Source organism: Miscanthus floridulus, chromosome 15 (assembly GCF_019320115.1).
Source record: "Miscanthus floridulus cultivar M001 chromosome 15, ASM1932011v1, whole genome shotgun sequence".
NCBI classification, from domain to species: domain Eukaryota; kingdom Viridiplantae; phylum Streptophyta; class Magnoliopsida; order Poales; family Poaceae; genus Miscanthus; species Miscanthus floridulus.
This window is the reverse complement of record NC_089594.1, coordinates 76,354,376-76,379,125: the sequence shown is the minus strand read 5'-3', so window position 1 is coordinate 76,379,125 and position 24,750 is coordinate 76,354,376. Positions and strand designations below refer to the sequence as shown.

Sequence of the window (24,750 nt, the reverse complement as noted above, 5' to 3'; positions counted from 1 at the left end):
CCCCTGCATCTCCGTAGCCTACGCAAAAGGTAGGAAAAAAGGGTTCCAGCCTGGCCTCGTAAATCGGCCAGGTGAATCTAAAATCCTCAGTTTATGTCCTACTCAACTCACCCAATCATCAAAAAAAAAAAAATCTTTTTCCTTCTCCCGTTCCCACATGGAAGGCCCAATCCGAAACTGGCCTGCTGGCTGCGGCTGCGGGGCTGGCGGCCCATGGCCCAGGCGCCCGTCCTCACTGACAGCTCGCCCCCACCGCCGAAAACCTGGGGTTCCCGTTCCCGCCCATGGCCGCCTCCTTGAAACGCACCCGCACGGCCGCACCCGACCCGAGCCACAGCACGCGGCGGGAGCGCTGGGGTGGGGGACGCAGTCGCAGGCTCGCAGCAGTAGTATAACACGAAACCCCTCGTCAGGCATCAGGCCCAGTAAAAATTACTGGTAGTAGTAGTGCTGGTGGTGCTGGGGGCTCATCACTCACTCGTCAGTAGCAGGAGGAGGAGGCGGCGGGGAAGGGGACGCAGATGCGGGAGGCCCACCGCGGGGTCGCCGGACCAGATGGACACGCCGGATAGGCCCCGCGCCGCCGCCGCCGGTTTCGAGGTCCGCCATCTCGCTCTGCGGCCCGGGGCCCGCCCGCCCCCGCTGATGCTTGTTCCCCACCGATTTTCCATGTTCTGATGTGGGGTTTGGGGGCCATTTTTCCTAGGGATTTTAGGGGCGAGGAAGCGGGCTGTTCGTGGGTAGGCGGCCGTGCCTGTATTAGGATTGGATTGGTCGGTAGGTCGGCGGGCGGCTGCGCGGCCGATGCGATTTGCTGCGCCGCACTTGCTTGACTTTTCGGTGATTTGTTTTGGGGGACTGGGAGGGCGCATTTCGGCGGGTGGGTGGGGGATTAGGGTTCTGATCGACGCACCCTGTCGCGGTTTTCCCCGATGTTGGACTTGGATTCGAGGTCTTCAGTCTTCAGGGGGGTTTCTCTCTCTCTCTCTCTCTCTGTGGTGGTGGTGGTGGGGGAGGGGGGGGGGGGGGGGGGGGGGGGGGGGGGGTTGAGAGGTGGGGATTTGGGGGGCTTGGCTTACTCAACCATCTGGAATGAATCATTTCTACTGGATGGATCAATTGGCGGCGCCTGTCAGTTTGGATTGTTATGTCTTTCCTACGAGATTTGACAAGCTCTGATGTGCGCATTGTTCGGAAATGGAGGGATTCTACCTTTGGGTCTCCAACGTTAGCGCTTAGAGGGTGTTTAGCTGGGTGAATTTTGGATTTTGGGCTACTGTAGCACTTTCGTTTTTATTTGGCAATTAGTGTTCAATCATGGTTTAATTAGGCTCAAAATGTTCGTCTCGCAATTTCCAACCAAATTGTGCAATTAGTTTTTTTTTCGCCTACATTTAATGCTCCATGCACGTATTACAAGATTCGATGTGATAGGTACTGTAGCACTTTTTTTGATTTTGGCCCGGCAACTAAACACGGGCTTAGATCGGCAAATCTCAGTGTTGCCTGCTAGTTTGATACGTTTGGTGGTCTTCTGTCCATGGGAAATGCTAGTTCTTCTTCGGAGTCTGAGGTTGTTTGTGCCTTTGGCTGACAAACTCCTGCGTGTAGCTTGGATAGGAGTGTCTGATCATGCACATTGCTTTGTCATGGAAAGACTTTCTCAGCAATTCGGACGTCCTAGTATCAAACCCCTCACTTCATTTCCTTGTGCAAGTATTATATTTCTCAGCACTTCTACATTTGTTTAGCTCATCATTCTAGGCCTTTCAATGCATCTCGGGGTTCCTTGCAAGACTGCTTTCCAATCAGCAGAGGCACTTAACTATCTTAATTAATTGTCATCACAATTCAAGTATTCATGAAGCACTCGTAATAGATAAACTTGTATCCTATTTTATGCATGCAACTCCGTGCGTTACTTTGGATATGCTGGTCTTATTGAGCCTGCATGTGTTTTTGTTCTCTTAAGTGGGTTGGAGCAAAAGTTGGTGTAAGTTACGGGGTTTAGCAGACTTCCTTCTTACAGCAGATTGTGGTAATCTCAATTTGCTAAAAAAAGGGTCATGGTTTGGATTTGGCCAATCCTCAATTCATTGACATCAGGGCACTAAGCTCGCTTTCATATTTAGTGATGAAATAAAGACCTGTGGCTTTACTTTTCTAATTTGATTTTACTGCTTGCAGGATTCTCCTGTCTTCAATTTCATCAACAATCTCTCTCCTATACCACCGCCTAAACCTTTAGACACAGCACATAATGTGCAGCTATTCAAGTCATCAGATTTGGCCCCTGTTTCTTCGATCTTTGCCTCACCACATGTTAATCCAGCAAAGGAAACTAAAGTTTTGATCAGGTTATTTTCACTTTTTCCCTATGCCTTCTAGCTAATGTCGACTTTTATGTATCTGTCTTGGCTCTGCCTTACAGTTTGTATTTCATGCTGGTAGGGATGAATCTGTTCAGCTTCCTCAAGAATTGCACTCACCTAGCAGTGTCAGGACTCGAATATGTCCCTCAGGCTCTTTTAGAATGATCAGATGCAAAGACATTGTGTCAGAGAATTGCAATATCACTTGTCATCTAAACGAGGCATCTATTGATTCTTCAGAACATACATCAAACCGTACAGGCCAATTGACTCAATCCATACAGGATGCTGCTGGCAGTATGGAAAGCAATAAGGATCAATGCGCTGATGGTAAAACAGACCTTACCATGTCCCAGGAGTGCACAGGCCTAGAAGGTATGAACCTTGATGAGAGTGGCCTAGACAAAATGGATTCATCACATTCTGGGATAGTTGTTCACGAAAACCAGCTATCTGAACAAAACAATGATGAACCTGCAGCATATAATGGGGATTACATGATTACACACCAATCAAGTAGTGATATGCTGACTTTAGCTGTAACATCTGGAACAGAAACACAACCAGTGAATGATACACAAAAGTCTGATGATCCCTACTCTTGTGAATCCTTTTTGGATGATCAGTCAAGTGGATATTGCACCCAAAATTCTGTGCATGAACCCCATCTGTATTGGACTGGGGCAGTTGAAGGGGCTGCAGTAGCTTATACTCCCCAAACACTCCCTGGTGCTTTGCAAAGTCAGTTGATGCCATGTAACAAGCTCAATGAGACAAAAGATCACATGCCTACTGAGCAAAATGTATGTATGCTTTGTGTTATCATTTAAAAGTTTTGTATATTGGCTTTACTAATGCTTTGTGACTAAGTGGTAATTGGCCTGATCTAATTTGAAGACTAGTGCAATATATCTGTACATACAAACTAATATTAGCTTGGATACTATATGTACGAGAATGGATTTAACAAGCCCATGTTTATTAGCAGTTTTCCATTCATGTGCCTTGTGCACTGTATTGCTCTAAATTGCATAATCTTGTGTCCACGTGTTAACAAGATTGCCATCACCCATCAGTATTCAGCTCTCTTTACTTTATAGCATTTTCTTTCCTGTAAATCTAGTTTTGTATAGGCTGTGCTAATTTGGCTGAACTATCAATGTTTTTTTCTTATGAAAGGACATGTTTTCTGCTATTTCAGGCCTTGCCACAGCATTTACGTGGCATGCGTAGGCGCAGCCTTTTCAACGAAAAGGCTGGGGTTAGTAATAAAGGTGTAGACAAAGCTTCAGATCATCATCCTGTAAATTCAACTACCCCCAAATGCAAAACTATTTCTGGTGACAACTCAAAGCCTCTAAGAACCCCTCCACGTGCATTGCCTGGTATTGGCTTGCACTTGAATGCCCTTGCTGCAATACCTAAAGAGAAAATAGATATTCAGTCTACTATAAATGAATTGAGTAACTTGATAGGTCCTTCTGGATCTTCTCCAGCACCTTCTGAGCAAATCATTATAAATGATGATTTCAATCAAACAACTGATGTTGCAACCGCCGAAGCTTCTAGTCAGGGTAGTCCCAAGAAGAAAAGGTACTATGTCTTTGGCTATTATTTTAGGTCAAATAGCACTATTTCATTGGAAAAATCATGAAATGCAATAGTATTTTCCAGGCAGAAGTTTGATAATGGTGATGGCACTTCATGCAAGCGTTGTAGTTGTAAGAAGTCAAAATGCCTGAAACTGTAAGTTTGAATATTTGGTTCATTTTAGGTATCATTGTATGAAAAAGGTGCTGTTGTTTGACTTGTGAGTAACTCGGGTTAGGATTAAATGATTAATCATTTATCCATTCATGTTTTTCCTTGACTAAGATGTATAGCCTTGTAGGTGTGTCTGCCACTATACTGTTTAAGTGCTTTTCAGTTTTGGGCAGAATGTTAAATAACAAGTATAATAGTCTTCTAGTCAATCCTAATCCAGTTTTGGGCAGAATGTTTTTCCTTGACTAAGATGTATAACCTTGACTAAGTTGAGGTAGGCTAGTAACAACATTCAGTTAATAGTTCTATCAATCCTAATCAAGTTGTTGCGAGGTGTTCAAGTTTCGATTTACAGTCATCTCTATACCTGGTTACCTTGTTTATTCCTGTATTCATGAATAACACTATTATGCTCATTAGCGTTCATCATGGATTCTATTCTTGGTTGGTTTAGTCCCTTTATCACGGATAATAATGACTTAGTTGTGATATTTATTTTCAGTAAATATATTTCCTTATTTGAGATTGATTGTTTATAGGACAAGTTACATAATTCCTACAAAAAACAATGGCATCTTACCTTATTTAATAAAAAAAGTCCCAGTCATTAAAATCCATGCCATGCTAATTTCTTTTGGCTAGCTGTTCTAGATTTATCCCTCCCTAAATGATGCACTCCTTCACTTGCCATTCTACTTGAAGTCATTGCCATCCGTCTGACCTCTCTAATGGATATTCACCCTTTTCTGAACTAGGTTCAAAACATTGATCCTTTTCAAGAGTTACCCATGTTCTTTCCATGCTATTCCTTCCCTCCGTCTTCAAACTGATATTTTGTCTGGTCTGAGTGTCTGACCCTTCTCTAATGAATGTTTACCCTTTCCTGAATTAGTTTCAATCCTCTGACTCTTTTGAAGGGAGAAGGGATCTGTGTTCTGTTCCTGGCAAACTGTCTTTACACTGACAGATTGTCTGGTTTCTGTTACATGATAATTTTTTGCTTAATTTCATGCAGTTACTGTGAGTGTTTTGCCGCTGGAGTCTATTGTTCTGAGCCTTGTTCGTGTATCGGCTGTCTGAACAACCAGAGTCATACGGAAACAGTTCTATCTACACGGCAACAGATTGAATCTCGCAATCCATTAGCATTTGCTCCAAAAGTAATTCATACATCTGAGCCTGGTCTGGAATTAGGGGTAAGAGACACTAACTTATTGTACTTGATCACTTCCTTTAGTCTTGTCTGTTGCTAATATCATTATCTTCAATATTGTAGGACTTCTCCAATAAAACTCCTGCTTCAGCTCGTCACAAAAGAGGATGCAATTGCAAGAAGTCGTCGTGTCTAAAAAAATATTGTGAATGTTTTCAGGTTTCAACTCCTACATTGTTTTAGTGCTCTCTTTTTTTCTTCCTAATCCCTTTGTATGCATCTTATCTTTACTCTTCATCAAGGGTGGCGTGGGATGCTCCATAAGTTGCAGATGCGAGGGCTGTAAGAATGCTTTTGGAAAACGGGAGGGTGAGTCAAATCCATTTTCATAAACTTCTGTTTTAAACAACTGCAACAGCAACATGCATGCTCTAAGATCATAGTTGCATCCATGCAGTCTTATTCGATATACAAGTTACAAAAGCAGCTAAGAGATGGTTCTAATCAATCGTGCTACTAGTTATAGCTTCACATGAAACCTGGACTCATTGAGTTCTTTAGGACCTCATGTTTGACCTTTCAACTTGAAAATGTAATACCATATATCCTCTCTGTTAATTGGTTACCGACTTACCGATTAAGAAAAGCAAAAAAAAATGACCTTTGCACATATTGGAGTTATATCTCTTGCTACCTGATTTAATTTGGAGTACTCTTTAATTTGTTTGTCTCCTAAATCACCACGGTGACCATTGGCATCAGTAGTCTGGTTATGCTGCTTCAGTTTGGAGTTGGGGTCTTTGTCTCTTCAACAAAATAATTTAGTTCTGCTTCTTGGTAAAACTTTCCTAAGATTAGCTTGTGTTGTATGATGTTTGGTTTATTTAAAGCAAGCTGCTTACTTTTAGCTATACCATTCTGAAAGGGTGCCCTATACAATACAATACTAGATCTTGGTTACTATATGAAGTAATATACTATGGCTACCTTAGCTATTTCAATTTGTCTTAGTAACCAACTAACCATGTCCTATATTCTGCTATCCATAAAAAGCTACTATTTCTCTAAAGTATTTTTATTTTAAAACCTGATTCAAGGGGCTGCTGTGTTAGGCATAGAGGAACCTAAGCAGGGATTGGAAGAAAAGAATGTTTGTGTGAAAGAAGAAAAAAGTGAAATCGATAAACAGCTTGTCATCTACCAAACTACTGACGCTGCTCCTGCTGAGAATGTACTGACCACACCTTCCATGGTGGAGTGCAGGTTTGTATGTCATATGTTTGCACAATACACATCTGTTACTGCGAATCCTGCCTTCTATGTAATATACTGAATTCTAATGCATTTTGCTCTTCCCAGACCCTTGGCTTGTCTTCCACCCCCAAGCTCCAAGAAAAGCTCCAAAAAACCACGATCTTCAACAAAACTCACTGGACATCCTTCTCGGTTGTGCAACTTACAAGCTCCTCGAAAGACCGACATTGTGCTCTCCCCATTCGAAAACTACGCGGAAATGGTCCTTGGCGATAGCACATCAGATATCCTGAAGGGAAATTCATCTCCTCAAACTTCTGTTAAAGTCGTGTCACCAAATAAGAAGCGAATCTCTCCCCCACGAATGGGTACTCGACTATCTCCAATCTGTATGAGTGGCAGGAAGCTGATTCTCAAGTCCATCCCTTCTTTCCCTTCCCTTGGTGGTGATGTAAACAACGAGGATCCCAAGGCCAAGTCGCCAGCGCCTTGAATTTATCATCTTTTGTCCCTCGTGGTGAACTTCTTTGCCTCTCTATTTTTCTGTTATTACCGTTGCTTCTTGTTGAGATGTTAATCCTCTTCCCTGTCTCAACACAACTAATATGTCTCTTCCTGTACAGGCTTTTCCTGTTGGTTCACGAGATCACCCACCCGCCGACTGCACCAGAATTGTTTCTATCATACCATCAGATATCCATGGACAAGCGAGCTTCCTTTCATCATTTCTATTTCTCTTGATTGACGATTATTTATGTACTGCTATAATAATCCACTGTGTGATGGCAAGATTCTACCTCCCAGAATCACCGGTGGCACTTGGTTTGTTGGTAAATTATGCCTTAGCTCAAAGGACGTCGTCGTTGTGTTACCTGTGGCTGTATGTCTGTATAATTTATGTTCATTATCTGGGATCAAAATGTAGAACTTGTATGTATCTGATGACAGAACTGTTAAGACTTTATTTATGTGAGGTTGAACTGCAAGACTTATTTATCTAAGGTCAAACTATTTTTACATTTTTTATCAGGCTTCAGTAACGTGCCTGAGCATGTGTTTCATTGATAGGGGGAAAAAAAGAGATTACAAGAAGCAACCGACTGCACATTCAGAACAGGTTTTGAATAGTAGAAAAGTCCAAAAAAAATTCAATGTACATCCACCAACCTTCCTATTGGCGGCTTGGACCCAGAACCTCCCTTCGTTTCGGTCCAGCCCCAGTCTTGTCACTTGTCAGGTCAGAGGCAAGGCTGAAAGTCCGTTCGGTTCCTTCCATATATATTGCCGGCTGCCGTGGTTGAAAATATCGTTGGCTAATTTATTATGAGAGAAAAATATTATTTATTGGTAGAAAAAGTACGGTTTATAAACCTAAGCGAATAGGACGATAACCATGCTCCTAATAAAATGACCAAAGAATCAAATCAAAGCCTCGACCCAGTTCCTTGGCAACTTGGGCCTTGTTTAGATCACCTCCAAATTCTAAGTTTTTTTACTCTCTCTCCATCACATCAATTTTTGGACGCATGCATGGAGCATTAAATGTAGATAAAAAAAATAACTAATTATACAGTTTGGTTGTAATTCACGAGACAAATCTTTTGAGCCTAGTTAGTCCATGATCGAACAAAGTTTGTCAAATACAAACGAAACGTGCTACAGTGTCCAGATTACAAAAATTTGCAATCTAATCATGGCCTTGTTGTTGGATTGGCGCTGTCCGTAGGACGGCATGCCCGAACGCGATAGTATCCATGTCCAACGTCACTCATCGATAACGACATGCCCCTTGGCGGAAATTTGCATGCAAGATCACAAGCCCAGGATGAACAATGTGTTCTTTTGCCTTGTGTTTCTGTTTTTTTTTTTGTTTTGTTTTAGCTAGAATATGCACGATAAACATGTCAAATTGCCAGCCTCGGTCACAAGGAAATGGTACATGATGAAGACTATTCGGAGTTTCGGACATGTCAAATTGCTAGCCTCGGTCACGAGGAAATGGTAGATCCCGTAATGCAGAAGTCCATCCCTATTCTGAGCAAGCAAAGATTTTGAGACTAATAATGCTTCCTTGATCCCACTTATCACTTATGTCACACACAGTACTTTTTTAAAGAACACTTTTCGGATACAAATCATTTATAACTTGTAGCTCAAGGCAATCTTTTCCCACCTCTTAGACGTCACTATAATTACTATCATATCTTTGAACTTCAACTAAGTGATATTTTTGCACAAAAGACAAAAGATGATGTTTTTTTATAAGGACAAAAGATATCCATACTAATAATGCGTCCTTGATGTTTTTTATAAGGACAAAAGATGATGTAGATGTAGCATGAAGCAGTAGAAGAGAGAGCGTGCCGGCAAGTGCACCAGACAACATAGCTGTAAAACACCGTATCCCGAGCAATGAGTACGCCAGTATCCACTTTGGCTATCCATACTCGTATTCATTTCATTCTTGGATTTGTGGAAATTTATATGTACACACCGAAAAAAAAACCCTCCAATTATTATTCGAGCTGCTACTGATTCATGTGGAGCATAGGATTTGGAATATCAACTTTGGCTATCCATGTTCGTATTCATTTAACATTTGGATTCGTGGGAATTTATATGTGCACACCACAAATTCATTCATTATTTGAGCTGCTACTAATCTATCCGAATTTCAGCTGCTAGTAATTTACTACTCCATCCGTTCCAAATTATAAGTCATTTTGATTTTTCTAGATATAGTATATGTTTAGATGCATAGTAAAGGCTATGTGTCTATAAAAGCAAAAAAAAAAAAAACGGCATTAATTTAGAGTATTTAATCACTCCACTACCGATCACACCCTGCCAAACCAAAAAGAAAAAGGCCAAGCCCAGGTCGAAACGGAACCAAACCGGATCCAAGGAGGAAACAGCCGATCACAGCCGTCCCAGCAGGGAGCGCGAATCTCAAAGCACCCCTAACCCCCATCCCTTCCATTTCACCAGTTGGCTTTCCTTCCCTCGTGCCCCTCCCTCTCCCCTTCCGACCGCACCTCGCACCCCCTCACGCGCTCGCCTTCGCTTCGTCGCCACGGAGAGCCCCACCACGCCGCCCGAGCCGCCGATCGGGGCGCCGCCAGCTGCTGCGGCGGCGGCGGCGCCCGATCTGATGGAGGCGGAGGTGGGGGCGCCGAATCTCCCGCTGCCGGAGCCCGCCGGATCGGAGCCCGACGACGCGCGCCTCTCCCCGCCTCCTCCTGCTCCTGCTCCGCCTCCTCCTCCTCCGCCCCCGCCACCTCCCGCCCCGGTCCTGCCCCCGACCCCCGCCGCAGAGGCTGCCGCTCCCACCGCCTCCGCGGCCGTCTCGCCACCGGCTCCAGCGCCGGCGCCGGCGGAGGCCAACGGCAACTCCGACAGGAAGAGGAGGTCCGTGCGCCTTCCCCTTTTCTGCAAAGTTTCCGGTTTCCAATTTTGGTTCGTTGCGTGCGATTCGCTCCTGCTAACATTTTTTTCTCTCCCTTCGCCACTCTGTTTTTCTTCTCTTTGCTGGGTGAATCAGGAGGAAGGCGGAGGACGGGGACGGGTGCAAGACCTGCAGCTGCAAGAAGTCCAGGTGCATGAAGCTGTAAGTTCCCCTCTTTCACCCCCACACCGGGCTTGCAGCCTTCTCCATTGTTTCGTTCGCCCCAGCAGTATATGTTTCACCATGGGATGACTGATGAAGTGATGAGGTATGGCTAGAGAGAAAAAAACGAGCTTTTTCCTTCAGTACAACATGTCGTCCTCAGTGTGCGCCTAGGATGTCTTTATCATTTTTGATGCGCTGCTGTTCTGGTTTGCTGTCGCTGACGAATTCAGTATTGTTTTAGGCAGGTTTAGATCTGATTAGTCTTATATGTTTCAAATGCACGGTGCTAATTTTTGTTTCGTCAATCTCACACTGCCTAGTAGCATAATGCTGCGGCTTTATTTAGTATCTTGAGCTCTCCACTAACTCCAGTAGTCCAGTTCATAATTCGATATAGATTAATGAGAAGAAGCTGGTTCCATTGTTTTAGTTCAAAGTGTAGCAATGCTTCTCGTTTTATTCTATCCCACTGTGTGGTTGCACAGTGGAAGAAGAGCATGCTGCATTTTCTGGTGTATTTGGATGTAATGCTGTGTACCACTCATCCTGTGGAGAGAGCTGAGTTTGCCGATGAGGGTTTAACATACAGGTCATTATTGCAATAAAGGTGAATGCTGAACCAATGTTTTCAAGTGTTATAAAGTCAGGTGGACTTGCCTGGGCACTGCACCACTACCAACTAGTCAACTACACATGCATGATTAGTCCGTTGGCTAGTCGACCAAGTTGTCCGGTTGGCTCATGCTGCCTACTACCTAGTTTGTTGGCTGTACCTGATTGTGTAAACCCTATTAACTCATGTTGAGGGCATTAACATCTTGCAGAGCATGGAATAGAGACTGCAGAGAACAAATAGATTCGAGTTAGGTAAAAAAACAGAGCTGCAAATGTTATATGTGTGTGTATACATGCATATATTGATTTCTAATGGGCTCATATACTGTTGGGCCAGAATTGCCAAGCTCATGCTACTGGCTGCAAGTCAGTCGCCCAGACTTGGCAAACTAATTGTGACTAATATTAGCCTACTGGTTGTCTACGCTAACCAAAGTCAATATACCTGATCACATCCAGTTACCAATATGTTTATGAATCATGGAGTAATCGTGATTAGTCTGCTGTGTTGAAAACACTGTGCTAAGTAAATCGGGCTGGTTTATGCACACACCTGTAGTCCTGTGGACGCTTAGTGCATGCCATTGCCTATGCACTGGCATGTAACCTCCACACCTGACCATATGTTTGTGTGCCTTGCTTTTTGTTTTTTCTTGCTAATTTAAGTTCTCTTTTGTGTATAATCATTATCTGTGTTATTCTGTAACAGTTATTGTGTGTGCTTTGCTTCTGGGTCACGTTGTACTGAGTCATGTGGATGCGAACCTTGTGAAAACAAGCAACCACTGCAAGTTGCTCCACGGACTGCACCGGTTTTACCTCTGAAACCTGTCCAAACATCAGAAGCTGGTCAAGACATAGTGGTATGAATTTCTTCTTACATCACCTTATCTATATCTTTTTATACTCTTTCTTTCATTTTGTTTTTGGTGATCCTGCTGATGGATAAGTCTCATGTATGGCTGGTCTTTGTGGGGCTATGATGCTCACATGGTCATGGTCCTTGTGGCTGTTTTTCTGTTTTTAGGACAGCATCTTAGACTAGAGGACAGCATCTTAGAGGACAGCATCTTAGACTAGAGGACAGCATCTTAGCTAGGACAGCATATTAGTATCTTAGACTAGCATCTTAGACTAGCATCTTGGCATATGCTTGGCTGGCTAGCAGCCTATAAATATGTAACCCCAACCCCTCAGGTTGGTATGGCATTTGTGTGAGCTTGTGTGAGAAATAGACAAGAAAATTGCCCCAACTCCTAGTGTCATCCTCTCTCGATGAGAGTAAGAATTCTCCTACTACCAAGAGTGAGAATTCAGCGACTAACAACTGGTATCAGAGCCGTATTATCCTGTAGCCTGAGCATCTCTTGCTCATCTTCTCTCCCAGCCCCACAACAGCCCCAGCTGTTGGCAGCAGCAGCTCCTCCGGCCGCTCCTGTTCACTCCTCTCCCAGCTCGTCTGAAGCAGCCCTCTCCCCACGCAGCAGCCCCCCGGTAGCGCGTCATGTCCGCAGGGCAGTCTCAGCGCTCGGTCGCCTCGAGCACGCGGCGTCGGCAGGAGGCCGAACTTGCCGCGGCAGAGGAACGCGAGCGAGCGGCGGCAGAGACCGCTGCGGCGGCGGTAAGGGCGTCGAGGCTAGCAGCGGCGGAGCTGGCAGCAGCCAGAGCGGAGGCGGAAGCAGCGGCGGCGGCGAATGCAACGCGTGCGGCGGCGGCGGAGGTCGAGGCTCTGCGCGGCAGCATCGGCAGCTCCATTTCCGCTGACGACACCGCCGATGCGGACCTCGAGCTGCTAGAGAGGGAGGCAGCGCGAGCGCGGGCGGCGCAGTGGACAGCCGCGCACGTCCACGAGCGTGGCGGCAGCCCAGATAGGCGCGGACACGCTGGCGGCGCTCCTGGAGGAGGTGCGCACGGCGGTGGCGCTCCTGGGGCAGCCGCGCACGCCCACGAGCGCGGCGGCAGCCCAGACAGGCGCGGACGCGCCGGTGGCGCTCCTGGAGGAGGCGTGCACGGCAACGGTGGCGGACGGGTTGATGGAGAGCGCGGCCTTCACAGGCAGCGTGGCTCTCTCTCCCCGGATCGGTACCGACGGGTCGATGGAGAGCGCGGCCTTCACAGGCAGCGTGGCTCTCTCTCCCCGGATCGGTACCGTGGTTACCACGGGCTCCAGGCTGTTGTCAGGGACGTTGGTCCCGGCGGTGGGTGGCCTACCCTCACCAAGACCAACTACGTCGAGTGGGCTGCGGTGATGAGGGTAAAGCTCCAGGTGCGGCACATGTGGGAGGCAGTCCGGTACGGCGACGTCGACTACGACCTAGATCGACGGGCGCTGGATGCTCTCATCGCTGCAGTCCCGCCCGAGATGCAGTTCTCGCTTACCGGCAAGCGGACTGCCAAGGAGGCTTGGGACGCCATCGCTGCGGCACGCATCGGCAGCGACCGCGCCCGCAAGTCCACACTGCAGGCACTTCGCAAGGAGTGGGAGAACCTGGCCTTCAAGCCAGGTGAGGACGTTGATGACTTTGCTCTCCGTCTCAACACTCTGTTGCAGAAGATGGTGCAGTTCGGCGACGACACTTACGGCGAGGAGAGAGCTGTCGAAAAGCTCTTCCGCTGCGTCCCCGAGAAGTACAAGCAGATGGCTCGCTCGATCGAGTCTCTGCTGGATCTCTCCACGATGTCGATCGAGGAGGCGATAGGTCGCCTCAAGGTCGTCGACAGCGATGAGCCACAGTCCCTCTCGGGGCCCATCACCACTGGCGGGAAGCTCCTTCTCACTCGGGAGCAGTGGCTTGCCAGCCAAGGTGACCGGAGGAAGGGGGAGCCTTCTTCCGCGACAGGCGGCCGCAAGCGTGGCAAGCCACGCAAGGCGCGCAGAGACGCCCAGGCCGGGGCGCGAGGACGTGCCGAGGGTGATGCCCGCGGAGGCGCCCAGGGCGGCGCCGCCGGCAGGCACAAGCCGGCACGAGACGACGCCTGCCGCAACTGCGGCCAGCTTGGCCATTGGGCCAAGGACTGTCGACAGCCACGACGCGGCCAGGCCCACGTCGCACAGGCGGAGGAGGAGCCGGCTCTGTTCATGGCACATGCCAGCATCGAGCTACCTCCAGCGGCACCGGCCGCAGCGGCTCTCCTCCACCTTGACGAGCCAAAAGCACACGCCCTCCTCGGCGACAGCTCCGGCAACGACAAGACTGACGGGTGGTGCCTCGACACCGGCGCCACCCATCACATGACCGGTCGACGGGAGTTCTTCACCGAGCTTGACTCTAGCGTCCGAGGCTCCGTCAAGTTTGGGGATGCCTCCGGCGTGGAGATCAAGGGCGTCGGCTCCATCATCTTCACCGCCGTGTCTGGTGAGCACAGGCTGCTCACCGGAGTCTACTACATCCCCGCGTTGAGGAACTCCATCATCAGCTTGGGACAGCTGGATGAGAACGGTTCGCGCGTGGTGGTTGAGGACGGAGTCATGAGGATTTGGGATCGTCGTCGTCGCCTTCTTGCCAAGGTATCCAGAAGCGCAAATCGACTCTATGTCCTTAACGTGCAGGTGGCACAACCCCTCTGTCTCGCTGCTCGTCGGGACGACGAGGCGTGGCAGTGGCACGAGCGTTTCGGGCACCTTCACTTTGAGGCCCTGAAGCGGCTCAGTGCCACGGAGATGGTGCGAGGCCTGCCGTGCCTCGACCATGTGGAGCAGCTCTGCGACGTCTGCGTGTTGACGAAGCAGAGGCGACTCCCCTTTCCCCAGCGGGCGAGCTTTCGAGCCAAGGAGAGGCTCGAGCTCGTGCACGGGGACTTGTGTGGCCCGGTGACACCGGCCACACCGGGAGGACGACGCTACTTCCTGCTGCTCGTCGACGACCTCTCCCGCTACATGTGGGTGATGGTCCTCGGCAGCAAGGGAGAGGCTGCGGACGCCATCAGACACGCGCAGGCTGCTGCGGAGGCGGAGTGCGGCCGCAAGCTGCGCGTGCTGCGCACCGACAACGGCGGCGAATTCACGGCGGCTGAATTCGCGTCGTACTGCGCTGACGAGGGCATTCAGCGCCACTACTCCGCGCCGTACAGCCCGCAGCAGAACGGCGTCGTCGAGCGGCGCAACCAGACGGTTGTGGGGATGGCTCGGGCCCTCCTCAAGCAGAGGGGGATGCCGGCTATCTTCTGGGGAGAGGCGGTGGTGACGGCCGTCTACATCCTCAACCGCTCGCCTACCAAGGCGCTCGACGGCAGGACGCCGTACGAGGCTTGGCATGGGCGCAAGCCGGCGGTCTCCCACTTGCGGGTCTTCGGCTGCCTCGCATTCGCCAAGGAGCTTGGCCACATCAGCAAGCTCGACGACAGGAGCACTCCGGGAGTGTTCATCGGCTACGCGGAGGGCTCGAAGGCCTACCGCATCCTCGATCCGAAGACACAGCGTGTGCGCACGGCGCGCGACGTTGTGTTCGACGAAGGGCGAGGATGGGCGTGGGACAAGGCAGTGGACGACGGCTCGGCTCCGACGTACGACGACTTCACTGTCGAGTACGTCCACTTCGAGGGAGCTGGGGGAGTAGGCAGTTCTTCTTCGGCGAGCACGTCTACCCCAGTCTCCGAGCCTCCACCGACCCCGGCACCTGCTACTCCGACAGCACCACGCTCTCCAGCCAGGACCTCGGCTGCGATGAGCTCTTCGCCGGCTCCACCACAGCCGGCAACGCCACGCACTCCAGCACCGACAGGCACCACTCCGGGCACGTCTACTCCACCACCAGCTCGTGTCGAGCACGGCCCGGTTGAGCTCGCTACTCCGCTCTCTCACGACGAGGAGCGCGTCGACGCGTACCACGACGGTGAGCCGTTGCGGTACCGTACGGTGGAGAACCTTCTCGGCGACCAGCCGGTGCCGGGACTGGTGCCTCACGACCTGGAGGACCTGGAGGCGCAGTTGCACCTTGCGTGTGACGACGGCGAGCCTCGGTCGTTCGCAGAGGCCGAGAGACACGCGGCATGGCGTGCCGCGATGCAGTTGGAGATGGATGCGGTTGAGAAGAACCGCACCTGGGAGCTTGCTGACCTTCCTCGTGGTCATCGCGCGATCACCCTTAAGTGGGTGTACAAGCTGAAGAGGGATGAAGCCGGTGCCATCGTCAAGCACAAGGCTCGCTTGGTGGCACGAGGTTTCGTGCAGCAGGAGGGGGTCGACTTCGACGACGCCTTTGCTCCCGTGGCACGGATGGAGTCCGTGCGACTCCTCCTTGCGCTAGCTGCCCAGGAGGGCTGGCGTGTTCACCACATGGACGTCAAGTCGGCGTTCCTTAACGGCGACTTGAAGGAGGAGGTCTACGTGCACCAGCCGCCGGGATTTGCGATCCCCGGCAAGGAGGGCAAGGTGCTCCGCCTGCGCAAGGCCCTCTATGGCTTGCGGCAGGCACCGAGGGCGTGGAATGCCAAGTTGGATTCCACGCTAAAGGGGATGGGCTTCGAGCAAAGCCCGCACGAGGCGGCCATCTACCGACGGGGCAATGGAGGAAATGCCCTGCTGGTGGGTGTCTACGTCGACGACTTGGTGATCACCGGCACCAAGGATGCGGAGGTGGCGGCATTCAAGGAAGAGATGAAGGCCACCTTCCAGATGAGTGACCTGGGGCCTCTCTCCTTCTACCTGGGAATCGAGGTGCACCAGGATGACTCCGGGATCACGCTTCGACAGACCGCCTACGCCAAGCGCGTCGTTGAGCTAGCTGGGCTCACCGACTGCAACCCAGCTCTCACTCCGATGGAGGAGAGGCTGAAGCTGAGCCGCGACAGCACGACGGAGGAGGTGGACGCTACGCAGTACCGGCGTCTTGTGGGGAGCCTTCGCTACCTCGCCCACACACGGCCAGACTTGGCATTCTCCGTCGGCTACGTTAGTCGGTTCATGCAGCGACCGACGACGGAGCACCAGCAGGCTGTGAAGAGGATCATCCGCTACGTTGCGGGGACTCTCGACCACGGCCTCTACTACCCGAGGTGCCCTGGGGCGGCACACTTCGTCGGGTACAGCGACAGCGACCACGCCGGCGACATCGACACCAGCAAGAGCACGAGCGGGATCCTCTTCTTCCTCGGCAAGTGCCTCGTTAGCTGGCAGTCGGTCAAGCAGCAGGTGGTGGCCCTGTCCAGCTGCGAGGCCGAGTACATAGCGGCCTCCACCGCTTCGACTCAGGCGCTCTGGCTCGCTCGACTGCTTGGTGATCTCCTCGGCAGAGACACTAGAGCGGTGGAGCTCAGGGTGGACAGCAAGTCCGCTCTGGCCCTGGCAAAGAACCCCGTGTTCCACGAACGCAGCAAGCACATCCGGGTGAGGTACCACTTCATCCGAGGCTGTTTGGAGGAAGGGAGCATCAAGGCGAGCTACATCAACACCAAGGACCAGCTTGCGGACCTGCTCACCAAGCCCCTTGGGAGGATCAAGTTCCTTGAGCTCTGCTCCAGGACCGGGATGGTTCAACTCTCCCACAAGACGACGCACAAGACTTAGGGGGAGAATGATGGATAAGTCTCATGTATGGCTGGTCTTTGTGGGGCTATGATGCTCACATGGTCATGGTCCTTGTGGCTGTTTTTCTGTTTTTAGGACAGCATCTTAGACTAGAGGACAGCATCTTAGAGGACAGCATCTTAGACTAGAGGACAGCATCTTAGCTAGGACAGCATATTAGTATCTTAGACTAGCATCTTAGACTAGCATCTTGGCATATGCTTGGCTGGCTAGCAGCCTATAAATATGTAACCCCAACCCCTCAGGTTGGTATGGCATTTGTGTGAGCTTGTGTGAGAAATAGACAAGAAAATTGCCCCAACTCCTAGTGTCATCCTCTCTCGATGAGAGTAAGAATTCTCCTACTACCAAGAGTGAGAATTCAGCGACTAACACCTGCTATTTATTGGCTTCAGGAACAAGTCATAAGGTCCCCTATGGATCTTGTTAGAAGAAAATGCACCTGCAAGAAGTCAGGCTGCCTTAAGAAGTACTGTGACTGCTACCAGGTTCCATATTCAGCCTTGTCCCGTTAATTTTCATTTTCATTATGACAGTTTGTGATTAAGGAAACATGTTTTTTTTTTAATTTGAAGGGAGGGGCAGGATGCTCCATCAACTGTAAATGCGATGATTGTAGAAACCCATTTGGGAGAAAAGGTAATGCAATTAAGGAGCTGGAATGGAGTCTAGCGAATGATTTTAATGTGGGAGTTTTGCATCAGATAACTTCTAGTTTAATTCTGTTTGGTACCTTAGTATTGCACACGTTTCTTCCTTAACTGCCAACTAGATAGTTTTTTCGCATGACTTGTGATTTTTTTCATTGCTTGATACTGTTTTGAACAATTTTATGTTCTAGCACTCTTAGGAACAGCTAGATAGTGTTGTCAGGAACTCTGCACCAATAGAACCTGTCACCCAATGTTACTGCCCAGTCTTACCAGGGCCCAGAGGGGTTGGAGGAGGGAGGGAGAGAGAGAGAGAGAGGGTGTAAGCAACTAAGCATGATTAGGTTCATTATCTTGCTCTTGAAGCTATCGTTTTTCGTAGAGACATTAGAATCTGAATACAGAGGTTATGAAGTACCTTGTTAGCTTCCTAGCTAGAGCAGCTTTTTCAGGAGTTGTCTGCTGTATAATTGTATTAGAGGATTTAGGCAGATGGTCAAAGGCTCTTCTGAAAGTCCCAGCAGGCCTGCACTACCCCTTTTCCTATCTGTAGGAACATGGGCTGTTCTGTTGGAAGGTAACTGATCTTTTAATTAACCTCTACAACTAGAATTCATATCCTAGTACCATCTCTACAACTTGTTATGACAGCCAACCACCGTACCTTCCTCTAGGCAAACCTTGACTATGGAGCCATTCTAACAAAAGTGACTGCCAACCCCATTGAGCTTACTATGGCCCTATTTGCAGAGCTTGGAGCTGGCTATTCTTAGCTGTGAGATCGGTCCAAGACCACTAGGGGTCATTAGAACAGCAGTGAGTCCTCAGCAACAATATCTAGGATAGGAAGGCATGTTATCTCAAGTTGATGAGAAATAATAAGCAGGCTATTCTTGAGAATGCTTTTTGAGGAACTACATATACTTTGGTAATTTTTCAGAGTAGTTGACTTCATGCCAGTGCACTGGCTGTAGTGCTGTCTTAATATAGAATTAGAGACTGTAATGCTAGTATGGTATGCAAAGTGTAGTCGAGAAATTTCCTTATTTGACACTGGTAAAATGATTAAATGAGGGCTTCTTTCTATGGCCCTTAAAAGTTCATCCTCCCTTACTTGACACTAGGTTCAACTTTCATCCGTAAAATGACACTGCCATCCAAGGGACATCCGGCCGACGGGCAGCCGCTCATCCATTCACTGCTCCCTATCCCTATCCTCCCAAACCCTAAAGCGCCTGTGGTCGGAGGTGACGGCGCAGATGTAGCTAAGGAGGGTGTGGGGGCAGGCTCGTTCATGGACACGTGGGCAGGCTTCGCTCGATTATGTTGTGGGACAGCTCAGTTGATGGCACTGTGCCAAGCAAGAGGCAGGAGCTCGATGGCAATGCTGATGTTGTTCTGACTAGGAACTGTGTGGCCACGGGACCAATTGAGAAGGGCATGGGCGAGGAGTGGCATGGGTGTTCTCTGCGGGAGTGTCACGGGCCCAGGAGAGCTGCACAGGTGCCCTTGTCGTCGTGGGAAGGCACAGGTTTTGATGCTTTACGTGGGAGCCGCAGGGTCTAGCAGCGGAGGCGATGCTCTATGCGCGAATGGAGCTGGCGGCGCCAGGTCGGTGGTGTTGCCGTGGTGTGTGCAGCAGGCGGCACTGTGGGTGCGGGCAATAGCAAGGTGCAGAATGCGATAACTGCAGGCCAATGGCGTCCCATGCTGTGAACTCACGTCGGCGACGGATGGCTGTGGTAACAGCTCATAACTCGCGGTGGTGAGGTGTCATGACCGATATTGAGTGGCGATTTGTGTTCTGCGACAACAGAGCAACGGCCCATGGTGCCAGTAGTGTGGAGGCGCCACTTCGACTAGATATGTTTATTTAAGCTCAAAAGTTCTGAAATCTGGCAATACGCAATATGCATGTACTCTTTCTGTGCTGCTGTTGGACGTTTTGAAATGGAAACATACATTTGAGTTTCCACTCTAAAATATCAATTTGTGTTAAATATATCTCATATTCATAGTTGGTATCTCGCAACATAATCTTGGTGTGATCTTTATTTGAGAACAACATATAGAGACCTGATATACTGTACAAACTGAACACTTTCTACCTCGGAGCAAAATTGTCCTTTTAAACTACACTTAACACCATTAAGAAAAAAATTGAACAGTTGGATAGGAGTGTCATTTTGGGGGATGATAGTTGAACCTTGGGTGAAATAAGGGAGGGTAAACTTTTCAGGGCCGTAGAAAGAAGCCCTCATTTGAAGTGTTTTCGTAGCCTCCTGAATAGCTTGTTTTGTTTTGGCTGGTAGTTTTGGATATCTTGAAGTTAACCTGATATGTTATGCTGTCTTCCTGAATAGCTTGTACCACCTATTTTTGTTCGGATAAAGAGTAACATGTATGTTTTTTTTTAACAAATGATGGCTTGCTTGGTATTTGTTAACTAATGGGATAAGATATGATTTCAATGTGCAATTTGAACCTGTTCTTGATACTAAGATATTTCTCATTCTTATTCTGCAGTTGGCGTTATTTTGGATGGTAAAAGCAGTGTTGCTGCACCTATACTGCATGAAAGAAATGGGACTGAAGTTGACTCAAGCGACGACGAAGATGACTTCTACATGAACAGACAACTCTCCCCAGTCCCTCCGTCTCCAGTGTCCAGGGAGTCTTCATTTCAACAGGAGACTCTAGTCGGCGTCGAAGTCCAGACCATGAACGGGCACCTGTACCCTAAACCACTGGCTCAGGTGCGTCCCGAGTCATCCTCCTGGCAGCCCTCCAGGAGGCCAGTTGAGGAACCGCGCGGAGAAATATGGCGCTTCTCCAGGAGGCCGAGCGAGGACAGGACCTCCGATGCTATGGAAGCCCATGCCATCGCCCCGAGAGAGAGAAAGAAGCCAGAGATCCATGGGGACAACAGGTTCAGCATCCCGAGGTGCATCGAGGTGATGAGCGCCATGTGGGAGCTGTCGCCGGTCGAGAAGTCGCTGGCGCCCGACGTCTTCTTGGACGCGAACAACCGGGAGATTTTCCTCTCGCTGAGTGTAGATATTAGGCCAATGTGGCTGAGGCGTAAGATGAAGAGCCTTGTCTAGGTAGCTAGCTAGGGATAGCGTGAGAAATTTTTGTCGGCGTATACTTAATAATGCTGTGCTGTACTGTAGATATATAATGCCTAGCTTGACAATGAGTTGAGTTCTGGACCGATGTATGTACCTAGTGCTAATTTATGGTGCATGTTATATTGAAATCCTGCCTATGGTTAGCAGTAATAAGTTCATTATGATTTCAGTTAGAAAATTACAGTAAATCATCCCCCCCCCCCCCCCCCCCCCCCCCCCCCCTTCCTTGAGTAATTAAGTTCATGAACCTGTTCTGAAGTGCTTGATGCCACTGATCTGTTGACATTCTCATTTGTACAATGGGAGTTCCTGGTGCCATGTCCTGATATTATCCATGTTATGTGGCATTGTGCCATTGTCAAAGAGTGCCCAGATTCATGGAACCTCACACTGCAACCCTGTTGGAGGGCGATGCATCAGTTGACGTTCATTCATGCCCATGAGGTGAGGTTGCCCGGTGGCAAGGCCAGAGAGGAGATGATGTGTCCCGTGTCCCCTGAACAGTGGCAGCAACGTGCTGTGGCAACGCAAACAGCTCAGACGACGGGAACAACACGGGGGCAGGTGTGTGCCAATCAGGCCTTACGCATGCAGATGCATGTCCCTGTCCCAAAGAGACAAACCTGGGAGCATGTGAGCCATGGGCGCCACCAAGCAGCACCAACCAGATGGGGTGCCGCCGTGCCGGCGCCGGGCCGGCCTCACCAACCAGGCGGCGGAATGATTGGCCATGGATGATTGACCACGCGGTGGCCACCAGAGATCAGCACCATGGAGTGGCCACCGGAGCTTCAGATACCTCGTGTTCTGTTCTTCGAGTTCAGCTGACAAGAACAACAAAATGGACAGATTCTATTTTGTGCATGCTACAAACATTGCGTGACCATTTTTTCGAAAAATAGACATGTGTGACAAAATAAGCTGTCTTGTTTCCCAGTCTTTTCAGAAGAATCATAAGATCTGACTGTGCAACGAATTCCTTCTTTTTTCTACGAGTATATATATAAATACAAATATAAATCTGGAGAGCACTGATGAGAGCTCACAGTGGTATAGCACAGTACAGCTGACAGGGACCCGTGTCGCGAAAGGCTGCACACCTTGGCCCTGTTCGCTTCCGTACTTTTTCAGCTTTTTAACCCTAACAGTATTTTTCTCTCACAATAAATCAGCCGAAACAGTATTTTGATTTTTTTTTCAGCGAAGCGAACGGGGCCGACATTCCGATTTAGAGGACCGGGTGTCCAGAAGGCTTCCTTTTTTTTTTTGTCTTTCAAACAGCAATTTGGTTCGAAGTTGTACTATTTTTAGAGGAAAATATAGACGATCGTGCATTACATGAACGAATGCTATTACAGGGTTGAAAGGTGGCATATTGATATGCTTGCAAAAGCTAAAATAGAGGCAGCGTTTTCAGGGTGTAGCATTGCGAGATTCAGAAAGTGTGTTTGCTGTCCTATAGAAATTCTTCTCAACTCTCACACGAGGTGACTGAGGACCTACAAACCGAAGGAAACGGCAGTGGTGGGTCCAGGGCCCACGGATGCTCATGTGGAACGAAGCCCAGTAGGGACGTGGGCCCACTACAAGGACTGGACTGTTGTGCAGCATGTGGCCCACCTGGGCATAGAAAGCAGCGGAGAAGTGGCGTTCTCGGCGGGGCTTGTGCGCACCCATCATTGCAGCTTGCTGCTCCCTCGACGCTTTTCCACCCGCCGGCCGTCCATATCATCCCAACCTTTCCACCGCATCTTCGAGCTTCGGATCCTCATGCTGTGTATGTGTATCTTCACAAATCACCAATCTATTATTCTTATTCCTTTCATTTTTTATCTATGTAAAAAATGTATTATATACAGGGTGAGGCCAAGATTTAGATATAATAAGGGAACTGTTCAAACCAATAACAATCATACATGACAGAAATATATACACGATAAAAGATACATAGTTAACGTTTGTGTTATGATACAAAAGAAGTGCAGAGCAAATTAAAAGAGCACTGAATAATATGAAGAAAATAGAAATTAAATTAATTAGTCTTAAGTCTCTAACTTTCACATGATCGATCTAACTATTAGGCCAGAAAAAGAATCACGGTAATAATAGTAACTGTCGAGTTCATAAACCCGGGATCCCTCGCAGACTGGCTTCTCAACAAAGACTCGGCCCAAGCAGACAACACGCAACTTATGGGTCAGCCTAAGTATCAGAACGACAGGCCAGGAGGACGATCCAATCACCGACTGGAAGGCCTGGCCGAGGAGGAACGGCACCCACCTTCCGACTTCGACCTACCTCTCCGACCGAAGCGCTCGCTTCGGTCTCCAGCCCGCCTCCGGACGGCCTCTCCGACCGAAAGGCCTGGCCAAAGCACTACTTCCGACTCTGACTCCACGTCTCCGACCGGGGTACGCGAATACCTTGCTCACTGCTCTTCTCTGACTGGCGCAATCAGAGCCGGCTGGGACCAACCGACCAGGGACACCCGCTCGGAAAGGACCAGGAAACGGACAGAGAAAGTAAGACAGGACGCACAAGTCAAACCTCAGTACCAGGGACCATACCCTGTACACCTGCAGAAACAATACTCTACAACCTCTCTGACACAAACAGTATTGTAGGCGCCGATATTTTCCCCCTACAGTATTGTGGGCGCCATTAACTCCCATATGGTAAGGCTCCCCCCACATGCCTCTGGGCATCGACAGTGTTGTGGGCGCCGGGATTTACCGTACCGAGTGAACATAGTGAAACTCCTCACATGCCTCTGGGCATCAACAGTATATGCAGGTACCAACATCTGCCATACCCAAACAAAGACGACGTAACCTCCCACGTGCATCTGACATCCAACAGTGTTGTGGGCACCTACTATCATCCTGTACCTGTCGGCGTGGACAACAAGGTTTAGAAGCATACGTACTCTCTCTCTCTCTCACTTGTAAGGCCATCTCATTCATCTATAAAAGGGGATGCACTCTCTCCCAAGAAACTCAGTTAACCCAGGTCGATTCAAGTGAATCCAAATTCATTAGATCGATCAAGTTCACTAGCTCACAACCATAGAACCGTTAAGTTTGGACCTCAAGCACACGCTTGAACACTTAGCTCATAGCGGAGCTCCTGTCGCTCTTGGCCCTTCAGATCAGAGCCGATCGGACCTCTTGTACACCCCATCTTTCTCCTTCTCGTTTGTAACCCCACTACAAACTTTGAGCACCTGGGCTCAGGAATAAAGTCACCAACCGACTCAAACAGGACGTAGGGCACGTTGCCTGAACCAGTATAAACCCTATGTCATTGAGTGTTAGTCCACCTCCGATCACAACGTACGGCAAAACTACAAATATTTACTTGTTGGTCACTTTCTGCACCGACAGTTGGCGTCGTCCATGGGGAAGATGTTGTATGTTCAACACTTTTTGGTCATCAGATGGCCCACTTTTCCGCCACCTTCGCCATGGCGGGCTCGGGCGATATGATTCGCTTCGGCTCACTCGAGTTTCCCTCTCTCCCACGGGTTGGGATGGGGGTTCCACCCATCTTTGAGCCATCCCAGGACTTCCTCCTCAGAAGCCTAGACTTCGTCCCCGACCGGCTCGGTATACTACACCTCCGTGAGGAGGCACTCGTTCTGGCACCCGTCGGAGGGGCGCCCTCCATCGACTCCGG

The 24,750-nt window shown here is 49.2% G+C and overlaps 2 protein-coding genes across 4 annotated transcripts; both read left to right on the top strand.

Annotated features, from left to right (window-relative positions):
- Window positions 1-435: 435 nt before the first annotated feature.
- LOC136508130 (protein tesmin/TSO1-like CXC 2) lies at window positions 436-7,529 on the top strand. 3 transcript variants are annotated; one of them, XM_066502756.1, is made up of 12 exons: window positions 436-600; window positions 2,188-2,357; window positions 2,452-3,175; window positions 3,574-3,757; window positions 3,848-3,965; window positions 4,047-4,118; window positions 5,152-5,332; window positions 5,413-5,508; window positions 5,592-5,658; window positions 6,387-6,552; window positions 6,649-7,060; window positions 7,167-7,529. In XM_066502756.1, exons 1-11 carry the CDS (start codon window positions 556-558, stop codon window positions 7,034-7,036), a joined length of 2,211 nt encoding a protein of 736 aa, XP_066358853.1. In that variant the 5' UTR covers window positions 436-555; the 3' UTR covers window positions 7,037-7,060; window positions 7,167-7,529. The 3 variants fall into 3 exon arrangements, with proteins under 3 accessions (XP_066358853.1, XP_066358852.1, XP_066358851.1); XM_066502755.1 differs by having other exon boundaries at window positions 3,574-3,965; window positions 6,402-6,552; XM_066502754.1 differs by having other exon boundaries at window positions 3,574-3,965.
- Window positions 7,530-9,547: 2,018 nt separating this feature from the next.
- LOC136506596 (CRC domain-containing protein TSO1-like) lies at window positions 9,548-21,253 on the top strand. Its single transcript, XM_066501508.1, has 6 exons — window positions 9,548-9,951; window positions 10,085-10,150; window positions 11,478-11,631; window positions 17,690-17,782; window positions 17,870-17,933; window positions 20,471-21,253. Exons 1-6 carry the CDS (start codon window positions 9,695-9,697, stop codon window positions 21,046-21,048), a joined length of 1,212 nt encoding a protein of 403 aa, XP_066357605.1. The 5' UTR covers window positions 9,548-9,694; the 3' UTR covers window positions 21,049-21,253.
- Window positions 21,254-24,750: the final 3,497 nt, after the last annotated feature.

What these genes read in the sequence shown, in the direction of transcription:
- LOC136508130 (XM_066502754.1), top strand. Translation starts at nt 556, where the DNA reads ATGGACACGCCGGATAGGCCCCGCGCCGCCGCCGCCGGTTTCGAG. An exon ending in CCGCCGCCGCCGGTTTCGAG is followed by an intron (nt 601 to 2,187) that starts GTCCGCCATCTC and finishes TACTGCTTGCAG; the next exon opens with GATTCTCCTGTCTTCAATTT. An exon ending in AAGTCAAAATGCCTGAAACT is followed by an intron (nt 4,119 to 5,151) that starts GTAAGTTTGAAT and finishes AATTTCATGCAG; the next exon opens with TTACTGTGAGTGTTTTGCCG.
- LOC136506596 (XM_066501508.1), top strand. Translation starts at nt 9,695, where the DNA reads ATGGAGGCGGAGGTGGGGGCGCCGAATCTCCCGCTGCCGGAGCCCGCC. An exon ending in AACTCCGACAGGAAGAGGAG is followed by an intron (nt 9,952 to 10,084) that starts GTCCGTGCGCCT and finishes TGGGTGAATCAG; the next exon opens with GAGGAAGGCGGAGGACGGGG. An exon ending in AGTACTGTGACTGCTACCAG is followed by an intron (nt 17,783 to 17,869) that starts GTTCCATATTCA and finishes TTTAATTTGAAG; the next exon opens with GGAGGGGCAGGATGCTCCAT.